Here is a 25643-nt window from a genome sequence, read left to right on the forward strand (position 1 = left end):
ATAAAGCTAGTCTGCAGAAGGAAGCATGAAGTGCTCCAAAATCTCCTGGTAGACGGCTGCGTTGACCCTGGAGATAATGAAGCACAGTGGACCAACACCAGCAGATGACATGGCTCCCCAAATCAACACAGACTGTGGAAACTTCACACTGGACTTCAAGCATCTTGCAGTGTGTGCCTCTCCATTCTTCCTCAATACTCTGGGTCTTTGGTTTCCAAATGAGATGCAAAAGTTGCTCTCATCAGAAAAGAGGACTTTGGACCACTGAGCAACAGACCAGGTCTGTTTTTCTTTAGCCCAGGTAAGGCGGCTTGACAAGAGGAATACGACATTTGAAGCCCATGTCCAGGATCCGTCTGTGTGTGGTGGCTCTTGATACACTGACTCCAGCCTCAGTCCAGTCCTTGTGAAAGTCCCTAACACTTTTGAATGGCCTTTTCCTGACAATCCTCTCCAGGCTGCGGTCATCCCTTCTGCTTGTGCACCTTTTTCTTCCACACTTTTCCCTTCCACATAACTTTCTATTAATGTGCTTTGATACAGCACATTGGGAACATCCAACTTCTTTTGCAATTACCTTTTGAGGCTTTCCCTCCTTATGGAGGGTGTCAATGATGGTTTTCTGCACAACTGTCAAGTCAGCAGTCTTTCCCATGACTGTGATTCCTACTGAACCAGACTGAGAGACCATTTAAAGGCTCAGGAACCCTTTGCAGGTGTCATGGCCTAATTAGTTGATTAGAGTGGGACACTTTGAGCCTAGAATATTGCACCTTTTCACAATATTCTAACTTTCTGAGATTGAGGATTTGGGGTTTTCATAAGCTGTAAGCCATAATCATCACAATTATGACAAATCACGGCTTGAACTATCTTGCTTTCCATGTAATGAGTCTATCTCATATATCAGTTTCACCTTTTAAGTTGCATTACTGAAATAAATGAACTTTTGCACGCTATTCTAATTTTTCGAGTTTCACCTGTATATATTGATTTTTAGACCTATTTGGTCATTTTAATTTTTGATAATACATGTTTTAGGCTGTATAATGTAAGCCCTCTTTTTTATTAATTATAAGTGCTTTAATATTCGCACATAAATTATTTATTATTATTCAATATTAAATTGTTTTTAAACCTTCATTCAATATTTGATTTTAATCATTTATTCGATCTATTATACATTTTATTATCCTACCTTAACCACTTGAGCTCCTGAGGATTTACCCCCCTTAATGACCAGGCCTCTTTTTGCAACTCGGCGCTGCACTAATTCAACTGATAATTGTGCGGTCATGCAATGCTGCACCTAAACGAAATTTACGTCCTTTTTTTCACACAAATAGAGCTTTCTTTTGGTGGTATTTGATCACCTGTGTGCTTTTTATTTTTCACGCTATAAACTAAAAAAGACCAAATATTTTGAAGAAAAACAATATTTTTTACTTTCAGCTATAAAAAATATATAGTAAACTCAAAGTTAGTAATAAATTTAGGCCAAAATGTATTCTGCTACATGTTTTTGGTAAAAAAAATCCTAATAAGTGTATACAAATTATGGTATAGATACTGCAATTTACGCCATTTTTTTCCTATACAGCGCTGTGCTAGTTTAACGGACAATTGCGTGGTCATGCAATACGGTACATAAATTAAATTTATGTCCTTTTTTTAACACAAATAGAACATTCTTTTGGTGGTATTTGATCACCTGTGCACTTTTTATTTTTGGCGCTATAACCAGAAAAAATTTTGAAGGAAAAACATTTTTTTTGAAAAAAACAATATTTTCTCATTTTGGTCATAAAAAATATCTAAAAAAACTATAATTTCATCATAAATTTAGGCCAAAATGTATTCTGCTACATGTTTTTGGTTAAAAAAATCCTAATAAGTGTATATTGATTGCTTTTTGTGAAAGTTATAGCATCTACAAACTAGGGTATAGGTAATGGAATTTACATAGCTTTTAGTTTCTGACTGCCCATCACATTTCTTGAGGTGCTAAAATACCAGGATAGTACAAACACCCTCAAATGACCCCTTTTCGGAAATTAGACACCCTAAGCTATCTGCTGAAAGGCATATTGAGTCCATGGAAGATTTATTTTTTTCCACAAGTTTCTGGAAAATGACAAAAACTTTTTTTTTTTTACACTAAGTTGTCATTTAAATGATTTATTTCTCACACAAGCCATGGGTATATGTGGAATTACACCCCAAAATACATTCTGCTACTTCTACTGAGTATGAGGATACCACATGTGTGAGCCTAGCCACATACAGGAGCCTGAAATCCAATGAAAGCCTGAAGGTGCGTAACTTCCTCATTACACTTCCTCACTACCTATCACAGTTTTGAAGGCCCAAACATGCCAGGATAGCCCTAAACCCCCACAAATGACCCCTTTCTGGAAAGTACACATCCCAAGGAATTTAAAAAGAGGCATGGTGAGTATTTTGCAGGTCTCATTTTTTCTCACAAGGTTTTGAAATCTAAAAAAAATAGAAAAAATATGTTTGTCAGGAATCAAGGAATGACCAGAAAGGTGTGGACTGACACAGGGAAACGCAGGTTTCAGGTATAGTATAATACAGGTTATTATTAGCCACCCAGATATATATATATATATATATATATATATATATATATATATAAACGCACAGTGCGCAAACCAACCTTCCACTAATCTTTAGGAGGTGCAGGAACACAGGCGTAGTCAGGGCTGGAGAGGTGGAACAGTCAGGCCGGCCGTAGGGTTCTGTAATGACCGTTTGGTGGTACCTCTAGTGGTCCTCAGGGCACGATTCCCCAGGGCACGGAGTCTAAGCCCCAGTCTGCCTTTTCACCAGAGCCCCTGATGGTGGGGATGGACTTGGCGCAGGACTGAGACCAGGTCGCGGCCCCTGAGTACACCTGCTAGTGGTAGAGGGATCCGCCAGAGGTATGTGCAGGTACGGCTGGATCCGTGCAGGATGGATGGATGGCAGAGTAGTTAGCGTGGTCAGACAAGCCGGGTCGGTAACGGTGGAGGCAGATCAGTACAGAGCAGCAGGCAAAGAGTAAACGGGTCACAAGCCAAGGTACAGCAACAGGAGGTCAAACAGCATAGGAGTAGGCAGAAGAATAGTCAGGGATGAGCCAGTAGTCAGAACAGGAGACGGTCAACAGAGATCAGGATCAAGCCGGGTCAGCAACAAAGCAGGAACACAGGATACAGGTACAGAGGCTCATGGGAAAACATACACCAAGGCCCAGAGCACAGGCCTGGTCATGCCTTATATACACCTTTCTGTAATCAGCCCCAGGTTTGGCTGATTGTGAGCTTCTGACTGCTAAGAGCACCCGCTGGTCAGCTCTGGTACTGCAGCCCACACGGCAGGTGAGTCCCACAACCAGTGCTGAGAGCACCCGCTGGTCAGCTCTGGTACTGCAGCCCACACGGCAGGCGAGTCCCACCACCAGTGCTGAGTCCATTCCTGACAATGTTTTTGTTTTTTTTTCTTCATTTTCCAAAAACTTGTGGCAACAAATGAGATCTGCAAAATACTTACCGTGCTTTTTATCAAATTCCTTGGGGCGTCTACTTTCCAAAAAGGGGTAATTTGGGGGGGGTTAGGTGCTATCCTGGCATTTCAGGACCTCCGAAACTGTGATAGGTAGTCTGGAAGTGTAATGAGGAAATAAAGCCCTTTAAAAGCCTGAAGGTGCTTATTGGATTTTGGGGTCCTGTACTTGGCTAGACTGCCAAAAAGTCTCTCACATGTGGTACCCCCATACTCGGGATAAGTAGCAAAATGTATTTTGGGGAGTAATTCCACATATACCCATGGCATGTGTGAGCAGTAAATCATTTAAGTGACAATTTTGTGTAAAAAAAAAAATATATATTTATTTTTGTCATTTTCCAAAAACTTGTGGTAAAAAAATAAATTCTTCTATTGAATCAACATTCCTCTCAGCAAATAGTTTGGGGTGACTACTTTCCAAAAAAGGGTTGTTTTGGGGGGTGGGGGTGTTTTATGCCCAACATTAGAAGTTTATGCCACACATCATTCACTCTTCTAACCACCTGAAGACCAAGCCTTTTTGTTCACATGAAAAAAATCAGTATTTTTTGCTAGGAAATTAATTTAAACCCCCAAACATTATATATTTTTTTTTAAAGCAGACACCCTAGTGAATAAAATGGTGGGTACTACAATTTTTATGGCACATAGTACTCGCGCAGCGATTTTTCAAAAGCAAATTTAAAAAAAAAATACACTTTTTTACTTTTAATGCACAAAAACACAACATATTGGCCAATTGTTTGGTAAAATATAAAAGATAATGGTATGCCGAGTAAATAGATACCAAACATGACATGCTTTAAAACTGTGCATGCCCCGTGCAATGGCGACAAACTGCAAACATTTTTAATATCCATAGGAAAAGCCTTTAAAAGCTACCATTTTAGATTTACAGAGGAGGTCTAGTGTTAGAATTACTGCCCTTGATCTGACGTTCACAGCAATACCTCACATGCATGGTGCAACCGCTGTTTACATAATGGCACAGGGTCAAGGCTTGTGCACACAGGTGTGCGCGCATGGGAGGGGCATTTTTTTTTTTTTAATTATTTTTACATTGTACCTTTCAATTTTTTTTTATCACTTCTAATGCTATACCAGGGAATGCAAATAACCCCTATAACTTCAATGGGCATTGTCATATATTCTTTTTTGAGAAAGCTGGGGTCTATCAGACTCTAGATATCTCCTCTGCCCTTACATTATCTAATCAAACCAAAATCGGTGTGATCAGATGCTTTCCCAATTTACAAATGGCGCTGTTTATATCCTGCAAAACTGAAGTGATGAAATGCTTGTAGCTTCCAAATTCTTAGACTATAGAGATGATTGGCACCACTCTGGTCTCCAATCAGCTCTATGGTCAACTTGCAGAAACACCAGCTGCATTCTTAGGTTCCCCTGATGGCACGAGACTGCCCGAGAAGGCCGTGGAAGGCAGCGGGGGAGGGGGGGACATCATCTCCCACTGCTTGTAAAAGCAATCTTGCAGCTAATTAGCCACTAGGATTGCTTTTACATGAAAGCCGATCGCTGGCTGAAAAAAACGATACCAGGATGATGCCTGCAGCTGTAGGCATCATCCTGGTATAACCATTCAAATCCAGTGATGTACCAGTACATCGTTGGTCCTTGTTGGTTATATATGCTATGTTCTTCTTTTTTTTTTGCCTGTGGAATGAATGAAAAAATTAGAAGAAATCTCTGCCAGAAAAAGTGTGTAGTATGCCCACCATTAGAATATACCACCCTGCATCCACCCACTTCTAATGGTGGGCACACATTAGGTCACACTTTGCCACAAGTGCCAGTTCCAAGATTGAATAAATGTCTAAATAGTGGCACGCTTGAATAAAAATTGTCTACGTATAAGTGGTACCCCATATGGAGAAATGATGACACCAAGTCCCAAACTATCTTGCCACTGCTCCCTATGTAGTCTGGGCATCCAGGGGGCTCCACGTGACTATCTTTTCCCTCGTAAATCCAAAACTTATAAGTATAGCCTGTTGTCCTCTCACAGGTCTTCTACATCTTGACCCCATATCTGGCACGCTTGCAGGGAAGAAATTGTTTGAATGCAAGGCGGCCAGAAAAATTAATGAGGGACTCCTCAATGCAGATGTTTTGCTGGGGAGTATAGACATCTGCAAATTTTAGGTTAAGGTGATTTGCGAGGGGCTGAATTTTGTGGAGCCGGTCAAATTCAGGGTCACCCCAAGGATGACAGAGTGTACTGTCACTGAAATGCATAAAACACATTATACTCTCATATCTATGCCTGGCCATGGCAGCAGAGAACATGGTATATGATGAATCGGGTCTGTGGACCAATACAACCGCAATTCATTTCTTTTAGTAATGCCCATGTTGAGGGTTAGGCCCAAAAAAAATGTAAATTTGAAAACCGTAATGAGTTTCCATGAGAATGGTCTGGCAAGGTTTGAATTTGGGTTGGCGGCGATAAATTGTTGTGCATATAAATTGCTTTGATCCACAATCAACGCATACAGATATTCCGTGAAAAACATCTCCAAAAATCAAGGAGGTATGTGAAAGACCAGGATGTACTAGACCGCTGGTACTCGCCAGTTCACCAAAAGGTAGAGCGGCACTAGTTCTGGCACTCTGCTGCATATGAGAGTCATCAAAATTTACTGGCAAGTGCTAACAGAGATCAGGCCTGATTCTGGGAACACTGTGGTTTTGTGTGCAATGTATCAAGTGACAGTGACCTACTGACACTGCACTTGCTGGGGGAGAAGGGGGGGTAAGCGTAGGGGCTAAACGCAGGTGCTGGCAGGTGCCGGGGCTGATCCCGCTAATGCTGCATTTTTGGGGACGCTATATTAATGTGAACGCTGGTATAGTGCTGACCTGATCAAAGATATTGACCAGTTCAGACGCTATACTAGCAATGGAGGATTATTGTACATGAGCGTGTTCCTGGCAATCAAGGGGTTAAATGTGATGACTGGTGTACTGACAGGCAATCTGACACTATCTGGGAGGGGTGTGAAAACCAAGGGAGTGCGACTCACGTATATATATATATATATATATATATATATATATATATATGTGTGTGTGTGATTTTGCGTACCCATGCCGCCCTGTAGCAGTATTTCTGCTGTAGGGTGGTCAGGAAGCAGTTACAGAAGAGGTTTGTGTTACGGCGCTGCGTTACTTTAACTGACAATTGTGCAGTCATGCAACACTGCACCCAAATTAAATTTACGTCCTTTTTTCCCCACAAATTGAGCTTTCTTTCGGTGGTATTTGATTGCCTGTGCGTTTTTAATTTTTTGCGCTATAAAAAAAAAGGCTGACAATTTTGAGAGAAAAAAACAATATTTTGGACTTTTTGCTATAAAACATGTCCAGTAAAAAAAATTAAAAAATCTAATTTTGTCACAAATTTCATCCAAAATGCATTCTGCGACATGTCTTTGCTAAAAAAAATCCCAATACGTGTAAATTAATTGGTTTACATGAAAGTTATAGCGTTTACAAATGGCGGGAAAAACACTGGGATTTTTTTATACTAATAATGGCGGCGATCAGCGACTTATGGTGGCGATCAGCGACTTATGGCAGGACTGCGACAGACATTTTGACACTGGGGGGGAACTGACTTGGGGTCACTGACATCCCCAGTGACACCAATACAGTGATCAGTGAAAAAAAAACCCACTGACACTGTACTAATGGCACTGGGAAGGAAGGAGTTAACATTTTTTTTCACTGACAGGGTTAACTGTGTGAGGGGAGTGTTTTACTAGGGGGTGGGGGTGTGTACTGCAGGGAGACACGCTGATCGGGACAGATAAACTCTTCTGTCCTGATCAGCTTGTCAGGAGCTGACAGGCAGCTGACAGAGAGCAGGGCTGTGTGTAAACAATGAAGCCGTGCTCTCTGTCAGCGATTGCCGCTAATCGCCGGGAAACGGCCGGTAATGACCGGCCATGACCCGGCGGCTGAGACCCGCTGCTGACACCCGCGGGACAGGTAGGGCAGGCGCGCGCCAACCTGTTTTGCATAACCACGTTTTAAAACGTGGTTTTGCGCAGCCGTGCCGCCCTGCAAACGTTTTGATGCAGTGGCTGGGGCTCAAGTGGTTAATGCATATTTGTTGTAACATAAGTATGAATTTTCTGAATTGGGGTCAATCTAATTGGCTTCCACCTATTTAGATGTGATGTGGTTTAACATCCATTAGTCTAATTTTATCCATTATCATTATATTAAAGCACTTTGATCTTCTTTTCTTTTTTTATTAATGAGTATTCAGGTAAATACGTTTACTTCACATTCCCATCCATGGTAAAATGGCGTCGCGCAAGCACACAGAGTACTAACACATGCCGGACTACGGCAATAAGGCGCTGACTCAGTGGGCATGCGCTATTTACAGTATAAATTGCTGGCTTCATGATCATGGCGTCACTTAGTCTCCGCCTCTGAAGAAGTGCATGCGAACGAAACGCATCAGTTGGAGCCTAGGACATTGTGCCGTCACGCCGCCGGTGCCACGTGGACGCCCATCTTTATTTCTGGAGGATCCGTTTTTCACTATACCTGGCGCTGCTGCGATTTTGTATTTGGCTCATACCTATGCTATTGATATTTAATAAATTTCTTACATGAATTACTACACTATGGACACTCTTCTTGGTCTCCTTTGAGGATCTATATTATTTATAGAGCTCTGCTGCGATCCAGTCTCCAGTCCATCCATCCAAAGTGGGTATCACCTGTAATACAGGCATCCATACCCACCTATCCCTCAAAGGGACCTCTGGCCAGCTGGATCCTTTCTACATCCTCTGAGGGTGCATATCCTGACTTCCTGGAGAGAGAATCACCATATGTTCCAGCCCGGACCCATACCTATGAGGGGGACCCCTGTTGATATACACACAGCGTAATTTTATTACGCTTCTGGTGAGTGCGTAATTCTTACTTCACTTTACCACTGGAGCACCACCATTCAATTGAAGATTTAATGTGTGATATTCACATATATAGACTGTCAAGCTTGTACGGTTTATTTAACATTAAGGATATTTTTCATATGCTGGTTTATATAATTTCCATTAGCGCTGCACATTCTTTGTAAATATATTACATTTGGTAGCCAAAAGTTTGTGTTTCTGTAGTTTGTGTTCAACAATTTTAAGACTGACACCTGCCAGTTTCGTTCTTCTCTCCATTGAAATTTACTCAGGCATCAATAAGGTGGATGGGATAGAAGAATGCTAGTTAGGAAAGCCTATCTCTAAATTTAGGGAATAGGAATATAGTTTCAAACATTTCAGGCTTTTCTATAATGAAAATGTAGAAACATAATAACAGAAACCTTTTGATGTCCATTTTTAAAAACGAGTTTAACTTTTGAAGTATTAAAATAACCTTCAGGTTTCTTTTACATATTTCTCTGAGTATAATAAGAAACTGTAGTCTAAGAAAAGATTTTGTCGATCAAACTGATCTTCTGATAGATAGATTTATAGATAAGGGATATAAAAAACCTTTTTTGGTAGCGGAAAGAGATATTATTGATAAGAAGGAGAGAAATATCTTGCTAATAGAAAAATAAAGAAGAATAAAATCGATGTTGCCTTCATTACAAACTTTAACAACCAATATAAAAATATTGAAGGTATTTTCAAAAAATATTGGCCTATATTGCTTAAAGATGAAATATTGAAGAAGATTATTCCTGAAAGACCGAATATCATTTATAGGAAAAATAAATCTTTAAAAATGAAATTGGTACATAATGTTATTAATCCTCCAAAAGAAGTTAATTTTTTCCCCGAGCTCAAGGGTTTTGTTCATTGTAATAAATGCAAAGCGTGTAAAACAGTTAATAGAGCTTCTAGAATAAAGAGGAAAAAGTTTGCTTCTAATATTACAAATAAGGAATATAGGATTGACCAATTAATTTCATGTAATTCTTCTCATGTAATATATGTTTTGGAGTGTCCGTGCCATTTTCAGTACATGGGTAGAACAGGGAGATTGTTAAAGACCAAGATAAGTGAACATTTAAATAATATAAAAAGAGGATTTGATAAACATAGTGTTTCAAGACATTTTAAGTTAAAACATAATAGTGACCCGAGTTTAGTAACATTCTATGGAATTGAGAGAGAAAAATAATATTGGAGGGGTACAGATTTAATTAAAGAAATATCCATGAAGGAGACTTTTTGGATATATGAATTGGATTCTTTGGTGCCTAGGGGGTTAAATATAGATATTGATTTGAATTGATGTATAATATTTAGGTATTTGGTTATTATGTAATAGGTATAATGTCAACTGAATATTTAGTTTGAATTTGCTTATATTTTTTTAATTATATATTTTTTATTTTAATTTATTTTTCATTTTTTATATATATATTTTTTTATATATATTTTTTGTAATAATTTTGATTATTATAATATATATTTTTTCATTCCCTGGAATAATTGATATTAAGATCGAATATATACTGTGTTTTTTATATTATTTACATTTTATATAGATTTTTTCAAAAATAATTGTTTATCTATAAGAGTAGAGTGACACTTTAGTCTGTGTATATGTCCCTTTAAGAAATAATGGAGTATGGAGGGCTTTGCACACAATGGTGATGTGTTAATTATTTTAAAATGTTTGTGAATAGATTGGTAATGCAGTAGAGAGTCTATCGATCGAGCGGAGGTGATTGAATGCAGCGCCGCTATGATTGGTAGCCTAGTACCGCTGTGGTAATTGTGTGCAGTATTTAAATATGGTATCTGACGTCTCCATCTGTACCGCCCCTTGATGGCGTCGTGGTGATGAAACACGTTGGGCGTGGCCTACTCGATGCTGACGTCAGGACGTTCTGTTCCTATTGTGTGTCGGAGGTGATCCGCAGTGAGCGGAGATCCTCGTTCCTCAGTTGCTGTGTATCGCTGTTTAAGCTGGTGTCTGTCTTTTTTTTTTTTTTTTTAATTTAAATATTTATTAAATTTTTCATATTAATACAAAAGTCCCAAAACAGGGAAAAAAAAAATTCTCAATACAAATAAACATTTATAACATTTCTATCTTTCCCTTATTAAAACGAACTCTTTTCTTTCCCATCCCACTATCTCCCCTTCCCGCCCCTCATCCCCCCTCTTCCCTCTGCAGACTCCAATCCATTCTGATCTAATAAGGCTTATCCATTTTATTGTTAACCTCTTAGTTTATATTTTCTTATATTTCTCCTTCAATCTTGCTCTTTCCCACTTTTCCCATCTCCTAGAATACACTCCCATCCTATCTTCATGCATATGGTATGATTTTTCCATTCTACCAATCTGGTTCACTCTGTTAATCCAGTCTTCCTCCTTCGGTACCTCGGCTCTTCTCCAAAACTTGGGTATCAGCCCTTTCGCTGCATTCAAGAAGTACCAAATACCTGAATCTTTATATTTATTTACAGATGTCTCTACCTTGTGTAGGAGGCACGTCGTTGGGTCTAACCCTATGTCAATTTCGGTTATTTCCTCAATCAGTTTAACTACTATCTTCCAAAAGGCCTGAATTTTCGGACATTCCCACCATATGTGAAACGCCGTGCCAATCTCTCCACATCCTCTCCAACACTTATTTGAGTTTTCCCCATTCATCTTATGCTCTACACTCGGTGTAATGTGCCATCGTGTCATACACTTGTAATTAACCTCAACCTCTCTCATACTAACATTATCGTGTATCAATCTAAACATCTTTCTTTGTCTATCTTCGTCAAACTCAACTCCCATGTCCCTTTCCCATTTTGTAATAAAAGTTGACTTTGTGTTTGTGTCTAATTCTGTGAGTATTCTATACACTTTTGAAATACCGTGTTTCCCATCACCTCGTGTCCCCAACAACCTTTCAAACATATTCCACTCCTGTTTTATTCTCAGGGGTTTCGGTAGATTTCCAATAAAACATTTCAATTGATGATACTTCCACTCATCTATTCTAATAAAAATATCTCCCTTCTTCTCTATTAAATCTTTAAGTGATCTCAGTTCCCCTTCCACCAAGACATCACTCAGTTGGGTGTCCTCCTTTCTAAACCATCTCCCTGATATCTTATTCTTTCCCGGGGGGAAATACTCAGTATTTGTGAGAGGCATTAATATAGAATTGAATTTCCATTTCATGTTTTTGTGTAAAGTGTCCCATACCCTAAAAACATTTAATGTGTACATACTTGTGCTTTCTTTAATTCCCCTAAACTGTGTTGGGACCCATATCATCTGACTCAATCTAGTGCCACTAAGATCATTTTCAATTGTTACCCAACTTTTCCCCTTATGGTTAAATGTCCAGTCATATATTCTTGCCAAAACCACTGCTTTATAATATCTCTTGACATCTGGCAGACCCATTCCCCCCTTCTCTTTAGTCCTACTCAATGTTTCATATGCTATTCTAGGTTTCTTATTCCTCCATATATATTTTGTTAACATTCTTTTCATTATCTTAAAGAAGGCCTCTGGAATTTTAATTGGTACCATTTGAAATCTATACAGTATTTTAGGCATAATTACCGTTTTGACCAGGTTTATACGTCCTATCCAGGCTGGGTTTCCTCCTTCTAATCTTTTTAAATCTTCCCTGATCTCATTTATCAAAGATATATAGTTTAATCTATACAAGTTCTTGAGTGAGGCAGTAAGCTTTATTCCTAGATACTTTATCTCTTTTTCTCTCCATATAAAGGGGAATTCTTTTTGTAGTTTTTCTTTTTCATTCTTTGATATATTAATATTCAGGATCTCTGTTTTCGTTGGATTAATTTTTAAGTTTGAAAGTTCACCGTACTCCTTCAGAATCTTCATTATATTTGGGAGAGTTATTCGAGGATTCCCCACATAGAACAATAAGTCGTCCGCAAAGGCCGCCACTCTATGCTCTGTGGATTCTATCTGTATTCCCTTTACCGATCCACTATTTCTTATTATTGACAACAGAGGTTCGAGTGACAATACATATAACAGAGGGGACAGTGGACAGCCCTGTCTTGTCCCATTAGACATTCCAATGGGTTCTGATCTCTCCCCGTTTACCGTGATGATTGCAGTAGGCTCACTATATAATTTGCTTATCCACTCTCGCATTCTATCGCCTATCCCCAGCACTTTTAAATTATCCATCATGAAGCCCCAGTCCACTCTATCGAATGCCTTCTCTGCGTCAATCGACAAGAGCACCACCGGGTCTTTCCCTTTTCTACTCTTCTGAATAAGCATCAGGGTTCTCAAGCCGTTATCTCTACCTTCTCTCCCTGGTACGAAGCCCACCTGATCTCCATGGATCCATTCAGGCATCAGATCCCTCAACCTGTTCGCTAACACCTTTGCATACAGTTTAGTGTCAGTGTTCAATAATGAAATAGGTCTATAGCTGGAGCACTGAGATGGATCTTTTCCTTCCTTATAAATAAGTACTACATGGGCCTGTAGGGATTCTCTCCTCACTTCCGTCCCACCTCCCAGAGCATTCATATATTTCTCCAGCTTGGGTAGCAATACCTCACTGAATTTCTTATAATACCTAACTGTATAACCATCTGGGCCTGGGCTTTTTCCCCCCCCTGTGCTTTTCAATGCTCTTTTAATTTCTTCCTGGGAGATTTCTGCATCTAGGGATTTCAACTGTACTTCACTTAGTTTTGGTAATCCCGCATTTTTTAAGTATGTCATCTTTTTTTTATTAATTTCCTCTTGGGCTTCTTTTAGAGGGCCTTGGGTACTGATATTATATAATTTCTTATAATACTCCGTAAACACTTTAATAATCTCTTTATTTGAGTGGACCAACTCCCCCTTTGAACTTTTTATCTTTTCTATGTAGTTCCTATTTTTCTTTTTATTCAAGGCTCTCATTAAATATCTTCCTGGTCTGTCTCCCCATCTATATCTTTCGTTCAAAACCCTGTTGTATACTCTTCTCTTCTCCTCCTCCATCAACCTCTCTAGCTCATCTTTTTTATCCACTAGCTTCTGTCTCGTATCTTTTGTTATTTTCTTCTTATGGATCTGCTCCAGTTCCAATATTTCTTTTAAGAGCCTACTGACCCTCTCTCTTCTTTCCTTTTTTTTCCTTGCACCTGCCGCGATCAAAATTCCTCTTATAAATACCTTGTGGCTTTCCCAAACTGTAGCTATCGATACTCCCTCTGTTTCGTTCTCCTTAAAATATACCTTAATCTCTTTCTCGATTTTTTGAACTATATCCTCATCCAGAAGAAGAGCCTCGTTTAACCTCCACCCCAATCCTCCAGTCCACCTTCCTCCCCATCTCATTTTCATCACAACCGGAGCATGATCCGAGAACGTCCTTGTTTCTATGTCGATTTTAACCAGATGATCTATCAGTTGGTGGTCTATTAAGATGTAGTCTAATCTCGAGTATATCTCGTGTGCATTCGAGAAGAAGGAATAGTCTCTGTCTTTCATATGCGTTATTCTCCAGGTGTCCACTAGTTGGTATTCATGCATCGCTTTTTTCAAAGCTCTCAGAGACCTACTCCCCTCTCTTTGCACAGAAGAGGTATTATCCTTTTGTGGGTCCATACAGAAATTTAGGTCTCCAGCTACTATCAAACGCCCTTTTTTAAATTCCATTAATTTTTTTAACAGACCCTTCATATATATCTCCGGATTTTTATTAGGGCAGTATATATTGGCTAAAGTACACTCAATCCCCTGAAGTTTACCTTTTAAGAATAAAAAACCTCCCCTCCGGGTCGGTTCTTCTATCCTCCAGCTCAAATCTCATATTCTTTGCCAAACCTATTGCAACCCCTTTTGCTCTTTTAATTGGAGAATCTGCATAGTACCATGTTGGATAGTATTTGGATCTCAGTTTTACATTTGCCTCTATCTCAAAGTGTGTCTCCTGTAAAAATACCACTGACGTCGCCCTATGATGTAACTCATTAAACAACCTAAATCTCTTCCCTGGGTAACTCAGCCCGTTCACATTATATGTTATAAACTGTATTTCTTCCATCGTTCCCAATTGGCTCCATCTCTCTTCCTGATTGCCTTTTCCTCTTTATCTCTTCTGTCTTGCAGAGTATTGACCCCGTACCTCCTCCCCTCCCTCCCTCCCCTTCCTCCCTCCCACCCAGCTTCCATCCCTCCCAACTTCCCTCCCCTCCCTCCCACCCCCCCCCCCCCTCTTTTTAGGCCTACTATTTGCCTACTAATCATTTGTGGAAATACAATCCACCTTTGATTTAATCTCAGGGCAAAAAAAATAAAGAACTCCACCCATGGACAACTTTTCCCCCTTCTCCAACCTCCCCCTCAACCCCTAACTCCTCCCTGAATATCTCAAAAATAGTGGTTAGGAGACGGTTGGGAGAAGGCAGAAAAAAGACAGGAGGGAGAGAGAGAGAAAAAAAAAAAAAAAAAAAAAAAAAACCCACGTTATCTCTCTCCCTCTCCCCCTCCCCCCCCCTCCCCCCGCCTCCTCCCTCCAACAGGCTGCCAGCGCTCCTTTCCTTTTATTCTAATTTCCCAGTGTTCTTCTTCCCAACCAGGGATCTCCAGTCTTTGTAGTTTAAGTCTATCACAAAAATACTGCAAATCTTCTGGGAACCTGAGATATGCTGTAGTTCCATTTCTCCACCCTATTAGGCACTCAGGGGTCCCCCATCTATATTGGACGTTCTGTTCTTTCAATCTTTCCAATAGAGGTCTAAGGATTCTCCTTCTCCACAGAGTCTCTGATGACAAATCCGCATATATCTGTATTTCTTTTCCTTCGTACATGATTACTGATTTTCCCTTAATCCTTTTCCAAATTTTATCTTTATCTAGGAAGTCACAAAATTTAACAAGTATATCTCTTGGCCTTTCCTTTCCCGAATTTCCTTGGAATTTTCCTTGTCTAAAGATTCCTTCCATTTTAATCCTTTCCATATCAGTATTGTCCATTATGGAGTTTAATATTTTACAGACCACCTCTTGCAAATTTTCTCCTTTTGAATTCTCTGGGACTCCTCGTATCCTAATGTTTCTCCTCCTGTTCCTATTTTCTTGTATCTCAGTCTTATAGCGCAGTTTTTCTTGGGCTTTCCCTATATTGATTATTTCTTTTTCTAATTCAGAGATAATTTGGGATTGTTTTTTAACTTTTTCCTCTGTTTCTTCCACTCTCACCAAGAGATGTCCCAGATCATTTCGAATATTTACAATTTCTTGTTTTATTGTTTTTTCCAGACCTTTAAACATTTCTGCCATTTCCTTTTTATTTGGTATTTGTAACTCTGTCTCCATCACTGTATTAGCTGATATTTGTTGGCTACTAATGTCAAGGCCTAGTGATAGTCTAGGGCTACATTCCAGACTTAGGTCTACTTCTCCTTTTCCACTATTACCCTGAGATCTTTCTGGAGTTATGTTTCCCTGGGAGGTATATTTTTTAATGGTACCGGTCTGAGTCCCTTTAGGCCCACTTCCTTTTGCATTTTTATTTTTCATTCTTCTATGAATCTTATTCTTCTTTATAGGCTCGGGGTTATGGAGAGACAATAAACAAATCGCACCTTATCCACTCACTTGGTTTTCACACTTTTCTTTCATTTACCCTCTTCTCTTTTCCACTCCTTTACATTCCCCAGTCAAGGGGGGTCCCCTTTTTACTCTCATACACTTCTTCCCCTAAACAGTTTACAACCGGGGACCATACTTATCAAGTGTCGACCAAAGTCACTCACCCTCCTCGTGTCACTCTTCCTCTCGTGACCCGGCTAGGAGCTCTCTTCCACTGTTGTTCGGCTGGGCAGTGTGTGTATTTAGGGGGCTCCCAAGTGTATCTTCCACCTTTGTCTCTCCAATCCCCAGTGCCTTTCCTTCACAGACAGGGCTCTGAACAGTGGGCCAATCAGCAGGACCCCGAACAGTAGACCACCAAGTATGCCTCCATGTAGTTGGCCAGCGGTCAGGTCTTCGGCTAATAAGCCGGCAGGCAGATCTCCGGGTAAGGACCGACCACCAGGGCTCCGGGTTCTAGGTTTAACATAGGGGACTGCAGATCGAGAGCGAACTAGCTGGGCACCAGATAGTCTGCCGGCAGGCAAAAGTCCGGTTATTTGACCCGCAACAGGACTTCATTTAGTGAGCCCGTAAGCCGGGCAGCTGCTCTCCCTCCGCTCCGAACACCGGCCGGCTTCCTGGTCTCCCAGCACTGCTTAGCGGCTGACCACGTGGCCGCACCGCTCCTCCACGTCTCCGAGCAACCAGACACGCCCTCGCCACCAAGCACCGCATCCGAACCCCGTCCCCCAGACCAGCTCTCCCACAGCTCTTCCGTCCATCTAGCGGGGACCACCCTGCCGCAGCAACCCCTTTCACCACGTTTCCTCGTCACAGGTAGGGGTTTGGGGAGGTCGGGTGGAGGAGATTGTCCGAGAGCTCCTACATCGGGCTCTCCTCAGCCGCCATGGTTAGGCTCCGCCCATCATCCGACCACCTGAGCTGGTGTCTGTCTGGACACCTTTCTTGTGAGTGTATTGGAGATTCTATTAAATATATACTTTTTATGAAAACGTATTGCACCATAATATTTCTTTCTTTTGTCCCTGAGTGCACCCTATATATTATGGAGAGATGGAGTTGAAAGGAGGGATATAATATAAGACCTTTTGGCTGCAGAGTATTGCTTTTGATAGAGATATGCTGTTCCTTATGCCGACTGCCATTATTGATCATCAGGATCTGATTACTTATTTCATCTAATATTTGGAAATCATTGCCTTCAACGCTCCCAGAGCACAAGCGCTGGTGCTGGTCTATAATCTGATCAGCATTTAGCTCTGGTGAGTTTATTTAAATAATTTGGTGGTGGATCATTCACAGTTCACAATGGAATTTTAAATTGATTTTTTTTTTTTTTGGACTTTCACAGTTTAATATGGACACTTAATTATTTGGTGTTGTATATTTTTAGCGCATGCCTATATGATATATTGTTTAAATTTGCCAAATTTATTATTTATATTTTTGGTGGGGTGTTGCTGCTTTATACACAAGTTTTACATATTTTTCTTTGACACATATAGATTGGCGCTTTTTTCTATTTTTGTTGTTGTGGATATTTCTCTGAGTACCTGGAGACAGCCCTTCTTGAAACTTCTAGGGTACAAAAGGTTACATTCCATGTTCCAGATTGCTATTGTTTTCTCCAAGGTGAATTGGTTCTTCTAATCCAGTGTTTCTCAACTCCAGTCCTCATGGACCCCCAACAGGTCATGTTTTCAGGATTTCCCTCAGGTGAAACAGCTGTGGTAATTACTAAGGCAGTGAAACTGATCAAATCACCTGTGAAAAATAATGGAAATCCTGAAAACATGACCTGTTGGGGGTCCATGAGGACTGGAGTTGAGAAACACTGTTCTAATCAATCCTTTCCTTCCCCTCAGAAAGGAAAAGCTCGAATACAGAGGGTTTGTGTTGATGCAGGAGCTGGCCAAGGAGAGTGACCACTGTGCCTAGATTAAGGAAGTCCTCTTTTGTCTATAGGCATCCATATTTACATTATAGTTAATTTGTGCATATAAAATAATAGTGTTATTGCATTTTATTATAGTATTCTCTGTTATAATTGTATTTTAAGTATTATTCCCAAAAATGTTTCTAAAAACATTGTGTCCTTTACCCTTTTTATACTTGCGTATATGCAATTTACTAATCAGTTTTATTTACATCTTGCACAGCTGAAAAGGGAAATGATGACTTCTATTCAAAACGAAGACACCTTGCTGAGCTTGCGGCAAAGGGAAGCCTACCTTTACATCCTGTCCGGGTGGATCAAGAAAGATCTTACAGCCCAGAAGCTGGCACTCTTGGAGGCACAGTGGGTGGCAGCCTTGGTGGCACTATTGGAGGCAGTCTTGGTGGTTCAGTAGGAGGCACACTTGGTGGTTCAGTGAGTGGTACGTTAGGTGGCACTCTGGGTAGTGGAACACTGCCTGGCACACATAGTGGCACAATGAGTGGCACATTGGGTGGCACTTTGAAATTAAATGGACAGAAATCCAAAGTCAACAAAATACATAATCATCCACTGGCTTCATCATACAACCCAGACTACAAAACCTGGGATCACAGTGAGCATTCTTTACGGCGGCAAGCTTATGCAACTAAAAAGCATTGCCCAGTAGAGTCTGTAAATGACCCGTCTCAAAATCAGCACTATGTTCCTCCACAGCCATACTTTGTAACTAACAGCAAAACAGAAGTAACTGTCTGAAAATACAAAGTCCATGCTACTGGAATACATACTATTGAGGGTAGATACGTGGAAGTCCTCATATGCAGCAGAAGAACAGATTGGGTTTCATATGTCTAGCAATACTGTCAAGGAATGCAATTAGGGATTACATTTTTTACTTCACAGTGAAGATAATGAAATAAAAATACTTTTGCCTACACTTTTTTTAAACAAAAAAAAATAGAAGTGAAAATTTTATGATAAGAAGTAGCACAAAAGAGCCTTCATCTCTGCAAAAATCAACATGTTTATTCCTGTCAAAGAGGACACACTAAGTTGGAAGTCATATTGGCCAATATTTTTGTAAGAAAACAATAATAAGGGAAACAAATTGTTATGAGAATGATTATTCTCATTATGATCACTTTGCACATCTGTGAAAACCAATTGGAATTTAGGTCTTTCCATCCATAAGAAGCAAAAAAAAAACCAAACAAAAAGGAAAAAAACAACATGAGGTCAAGAACCTTAACAAGACTGTTACATACAATTTTCAAAAAGGGAATGGAGCCTTTCTTATTAGTGGAAAGTGCCAAACTGTTAAAAAAAAAAAAAAACTTTGAATATATTAAGAAAAATAAAAAGAAGTGAACCTTCTACAAAGTACAGAAAAACAAGGAATCCTCTTTGGGGAAAGATTTTTGGAAGATTTAAAAATTATAATCCATGTGTTCTTCCTTTCCTGGTGTTCCAACAATAGGCAGATGGGGAAAAATAATATGCACTGTCAACTAAGAAATTCTTCAGTGTTTTGCCTATTTTCACTTACGACTGGAAACATACAAAGTGGGCGGTGCCTTTAATGTATTTCTATTGTTCAATGAAAAGTCTTGTTTGATCCTTTTTATGTTTCTGCTTAATTCTTTACATTTTGCCGAGTACTAGCTTTTTCTTTGTAATATGTTTCAAAGTATGTTTAAAATATTTAAATAATGTTTTGCATATCTGCTTAATATATTTGCAGTGTGTTAGGGTCATGTTTTGTTTTTAATTTTTAGGTAATGTTTGCCTTAGACTTTCGATATTTTTGTTTTGTCCAGCAAAAAAGGAATGGAAAGACCTTCAAAAATAACCTTTTTGGATAGTTTTGTGAATGCTCGCTTCAGTTTGCATGGGGGCTATGTTATCTGACATACCCAGTTTACTGGTATCTCATGGATATTCAACCATATAACAATGAAACAAAACCATATCCATAATATCAGGTAACTGCATGTGTCACATCAGTTAAAATGCCTATACAATGATTTAACTTTTTGCTCTTACTTCTTTTTATCAAAGGAAGAAAGAGATTTATTCATTCCTAATTAAATAATAAAACAAAAACTGTTCTAAAGCTGAACTCCAGGCAGATATAAAAGGCACAAATTAATGCAGCTCTTTATTCATTATTCCTTTGTGACCAGAGGTCACTGATGCCCAGGTCAAATTTAGGATGTGGCTGGAATATTTGACAGTAACTTTATAATTAGTGTGCATCTCTGAATAATGTTTATATCTTATAATGCCATCTGAGGCTTTTATTTGATACACTGTTTTAACCTATAAAATGATCTATTATTATAGGTGGATAGATGTGCAGAAATGTTAAAAAACATTTTTTTCAGTTTTTTAATGTATTACATATTTAAGAAATGCAACTGACAGTTACACTGTTGAAGAAATGGTACTGAGGATCCCTTTGCAGTCTAAAGATGGTAGTACTTATCTTCAGGCTAATTGCTTGTTTTGTCTTTTAACCCTCCAGTCTGAATATGCCCAATATGTCATACCTGGCATAGTGATTACATGATCAGCAATCACTCTGATCATTAGTGGGGGTCCAGTCTTTCAGTGACAGCCCAGATTAAGTGCCCTACAAAGTGGTGACTGTTGGCTATGAAATGGGATGGGACACCGTGCTGGGAAATTTTAGAGGATAGATTTTAGAAAGCAAGGGATTATTAAATTAAGGAGTTTTACACATTTAGTGCAAGTATCTGAATTTGACCTGGTATCCACATCTTGCATTTTCCTTTTCAACAGAACAAAATAAGAGAAGGAAAATCAAAGCAGTGCTACTAGCTGATCAGTTATGCTAACATGCAACATACTGATAGAAGAGGGACAGAGAAATTAGCTCATTAATGTTCTGCTGCTCTTTTCACTGCCCAATCACAAACTAGGGGGACAAACATGTAAGTGTTACTTAAGTGCAACATAGAAAAACAGGTCTTCTGTTCTGCCAGACAGGGCAGTGCTGTATGCCAGGACTGTGTAAATCTCAGGACTGGATGGACAGAAATACAAATCCTGTGGCAGGTCCATACATGTATTTTATCTGTGAATTTAGCAGTTTTCCTGGAGTTCAGCTTTAAATAGTAAATCAGAGGCAATTGTGTGTTAATTTATTATTGCCGAATAACTAGATTTTGCAAAAGGTTTATACTTGCAAAATAATATATCTTGGACTATGCTGCAAATGTAAATAATGGAGTTATACTACAAATGTATTTTCTACTTAATAGTAGAAAAAGTTGATGCATTATAGTCACTTTTTTGTATAAACATACATAATACCCTCACCCCAATTACATTACCTCCCCTATGATAATCATAGGTTGTAAGATGAGACCCAGCATTATAATACAAAACTTGATACAACAACATTCCTTTGAAAGCTATTAGGAAGTGTTACATTTGTCAAGTAAAATTCTGACTGCATCCTTACATAGATGAAAAAACCCCAGTTATAAAATTGCACCATCTATGTAGTGAATCCAGTACAGGACTGTCTTCATGTGTGATTGCACACTGAGCTTTATTGCCTTGTAAAGATAAAGGGTTATCAACTATTGTAAGCAGTGCTGTGCTAACATCCACAAATTTCTTTGCTCATTGAGTAGTATAGAAACAGAAAATGCGACATGTATTATATATTTTATGTTTTATGAAATAATTACTAGGTAAATTTAAAATAGACAACCTGCATTGGAAAAAAAATTCTAAATTTCCATAAAAATGTGCTAATCTTAAGAACAAGTTCAAACCTCAGTACTTCCTGTATGTCCAGCTTTCACATTTTTAATACTAAGAAGCAGAACATTGGCAACAAGGTTGGACTGGACTGGAATTTCTACAGTTCCCTTGCACTGGCTGTCCAAAGTCTGACTGTATTGCTTTGCTTCTTTAAAAAGTCCAAAGTCCAAGTTTGTATTTTGGCATACAGTGTTGGTTTTGTAATTACATATATTAGCACTTATTGCTTGAGAATTTCAAATCCTAATTGATTTAATTTTTATTATACAAATGTGATTTCATAATCTGGTATTGACTCCAATTCAGTACTGTATTGATCCTATGTTTATAGAATACAAATATCAGTCTTGGGTGAAAACGCATAATTGTTCCCGTCTATGTATATTACATTGATTATTAAATTACATTTCTGAAGTTTGCATCCTTTCACCTAAGTATATCATATTTCAGTGAATTAGGAGCTAATATCCAATACAGTTTATCAAAACTGCATACGTGTGTAAATACTGAAGACTGTGCAGCCTTGATATTATAAGAGGGCATTTCATTTTAGGGCTCCATGTCTCAGATGTCTCAATGTATCACTGCCTTTGGATATGATATAAATGTGGTTATAAGATACTGAGACATTAAAAAAAAACATATTCTGCACTTAAGCCAATATTTATTCATATGTAAAGGTTTTTTTTTTTTTTTTTTTAGGAAGACACTTCTTTGATATTCAGTAGTAAATTTGCCAGTGGTAATCCCTTGTGCAGGTGTGGAATATGTAGTAACTAAAAATGAATAAACACTGCGTACCAAATATTCATTGGTACGGGTGATACTCCACCATCTTGTATTTCAGAGACAGTGTTATTCATATTCTTGATGCTCATAAAATCCTTTATTTTTAGATGACTAGAAGTAAGTAGAAAAACATTAAATGAGAAGTCATTATCAGCCAATTTCACACCCTATTCGTGCTTCACCATTAGAAGCAAAGATGCAGGCTATTTGAAGCCTGTTGAATATAGCTTGTGATTTAATCTACCTTTCAAGTATAAAGATTGTTTTCAGCAAATGTTCTTATCAGCAGCATATGATAAGCTTAGAAAGCTGTAATATTGCAGTTGGACTTTATTCTTTTTGGTATGAGTCCAGAAAAGAGTGGCAGTTCCTTTTTAGCCATCATATGGCACTGAAAATTCAGTGTTATATTTGCAAGTTACTCTTGTTTTATGTACTGTTGACCCAAAGTGCTCTGTCTGTGGGTCCCTAGATTATTCTATAGGTTTGTAGCAACGTTTTACTGGGATAGTCAAGTGAACTTGTAGTGCTGCTCAAAGCAAGGAAACTTGAAATAACCCTGCCAGAGAATGGGAACCGGCGTCCTTACATTGTTTCATAACAATGAAAGTGGGAATCATGGATGCTGTATCAACCTCCCCAATGTGAGTAGCGGTGTGGGCCTCAGCTTCAGCTCCAGCCATGCTCCCTGAGGTCTCTGTGATCAAGCCCCAGTAGATGGGGTGAAATGCATCAGGGAGCGTGGCTGGAGCAGCAGATGAGGCCACCACTCAAATTGGAGAGGTTGATGCAGCGTCCGTCTCTCCCACTTGCAACATTTTTCTGGGGTCTTAGAGCTCATTCACATCAGTGCACATGTGTTATGCTACATAAAATGAATGTACGCTGGTGTGCATTGTGAAGGGGATGTGTTGCAACTCATTGCACTGTTGACCTTTTTACTTGTTATCTTTACTGAAAACTATGTGCAATGCAGCACCTTGTGGTGTGCTGTGGTGACATGCACTGAACTGTGGTGTATTGCACTGCAAAAATTGTAGACATGCTGCATTTATATGTAACGCATTGCACCTGCGGGGTGTGAACGGGATAAATACACCTACATACATTTCTCTATTTAAAAATACTAGTAAGCACTAGTAAGTGTGACCATTTTATCTTATTTGGGGATCTATGGTAAGAACAAAAACCTCAATCTTTTTTAGGCTATTTCTAGCAACAGTTTAGCAAAAATTATTTTAGCTGTAACATTTTTTTCTAAATAAAACAGTAATAAACTAAATGCTAACTGCAAAAGACACAGAAATACCTATACAAAGAAAGCATTTACCCAGAAAATATTTCTTCTTTTTATGAGGGATATTCCCAGATAGTACTGCCTGATGTCTATCTACCTGTAATTTATGGATTTAAACTTAGCCCAAATATTTACTTCAGGCAAAATAAATAAACAAAAATGCTCATAGACTTAATGGAAGTCGGGTGTCGGGATGTATGTTTCTGTGTTCTATAGCATTATGCACTTGTCTGTGCTAATATATTAACAATGATATAGCAAAAAAATATTTATACCTTACTAGTTAGAACCAATTATTGTCTTACTGATGTCTTCTGAGCAATATGTTGCTTTTGTACCATTATACAGCCCATTAGTCATTTAAATCTGTTGAAATTGTAGTTTAGGATGTGTGCCCTCAGAGAGAAAGATTTCTCAGTATTAATGATAGGTTTTGAGTGATCTATGCATCATTGTCCACACAGGTACACTGCCAAACTCACTGAGGATGTTCGCCCTCAACTGAGTTACATAAAACACAGTGAAAGTATTGTTCTCTTTTTTATGCCGAAAAATGCAGTTGAAGAGCTGCATAGATGTTTGAGCATTTTAGTATATCTTTTTCAAACAAGCAAGTTCTGACTATCGTGAATGCTTAATATTGCTTGCAATGAAGTACCTTACTGCCCAATTATCAAAAACAATATTCAGATCAGTAGTTATCGTTTTATATTTATATTCAATCATTCATTGCTACTTATATTAAATAAACTGAATTGAATGCTTATCTATCACATCAAGACAAAAGTTCAACAAATGAGAATGCTAATGTTCAGTTATCTTAATTAAAAAATAATTTTCCTGGAAATATGGTGCATCTATAAATAAGCTTCTTTTCCTATAATCTGTATTAAATTGTAGTATATATCAGTTGTATGATATGCTGTATTCTGACAGCACAAAATAACTCTTCTGTTCATCTCCAATGCACATTTTCTTTCTCACCATCTGGCCTAGTTGTTTCCTACAAACAGAGTTTTACATCCAGGAAGATTGTATATTACATCCGTTGCAAAAATGGTTATGACTCCTGGATCTCGAAAGATTAGGAAAATCAACATAGTCTGGCACCATGTGATGACAGCATTATGTGGTGAATATACCAGTGCTTCTGGCCACAAGGCCAGTACAGTAGTCAGATGCAGTATATTTTTGTTTGTATATGTATATATATATATATATATATATATCTTTTTCATTTTTTTCCATAACAAAACTTAGCAGAAAACCACTACAATAGAATTATGGTAATTATATTGTAAATTAAATCACTACAATAGAATTGTGTTAATGATCTCCTCTAGTTCAATCTAAAAATATATCTATAATAGACTCCTTAACAAAATATATATATATATATATATATATATGTATATATGTCAATATAACATTAATAAAACATAACAGATGCAGTATTCACCTGCATCTAGTCCCATTCACCTACAGTCTAGTCTCACTATGAATCCATTCTCTCAATTTGAAAGATAAAATATAAAAGCTTTTTACTAATAATATTACTTGACCTGTGAGTAATGTATTACACTAAAATATTACATTCATCTTATTACTTACATGTTTTGTTTTAATGGGAATCCAATAAAAATCCTTTTTTTGTGTAAGAATC

At 38.5% G+C, this 25643-nt stretch overlaps 1 protein-coding gene across 1 annotated transcript in view; it reads left to right on the plus strand.

Moving 5' to 3' along the window:
• SHISA9 (shisa family member 9) overlaps positions 1-25354 on the plus strand; it is a 1225124-nt gene extending 1199770 nt beyond the window's left edge. The window contains exon 4 of the mRNA XM_089669418.1: positions 18320-25354. Within this exon, the coding sequence (XP_089525544.1) occupies positions 18320-18855 (536 nt within the window). The 3' untranslated portion in view covers positions 18856-25354. The remainder of the gene's footprint in view (positions 1-18319) is intronic.
• Positions 25355-25643: the final 289 nt, after the last annotated feature.

Source organism: Staurois parvus, unplaced genomic scaffold, assembly GCF_062004578.1.
Source record: "Staurois parvus isolate SC_StPar_1 unplaced genomic scaffold, SC_StPar_1.0 ptg000075l, whole genome shotgun sequence".
NCBI classification, from domain to species: Eukaryota; Metazoa; Chordata; class Amphibia; order Anura; family Ranidae; genus Staurois; species Staurois parvus.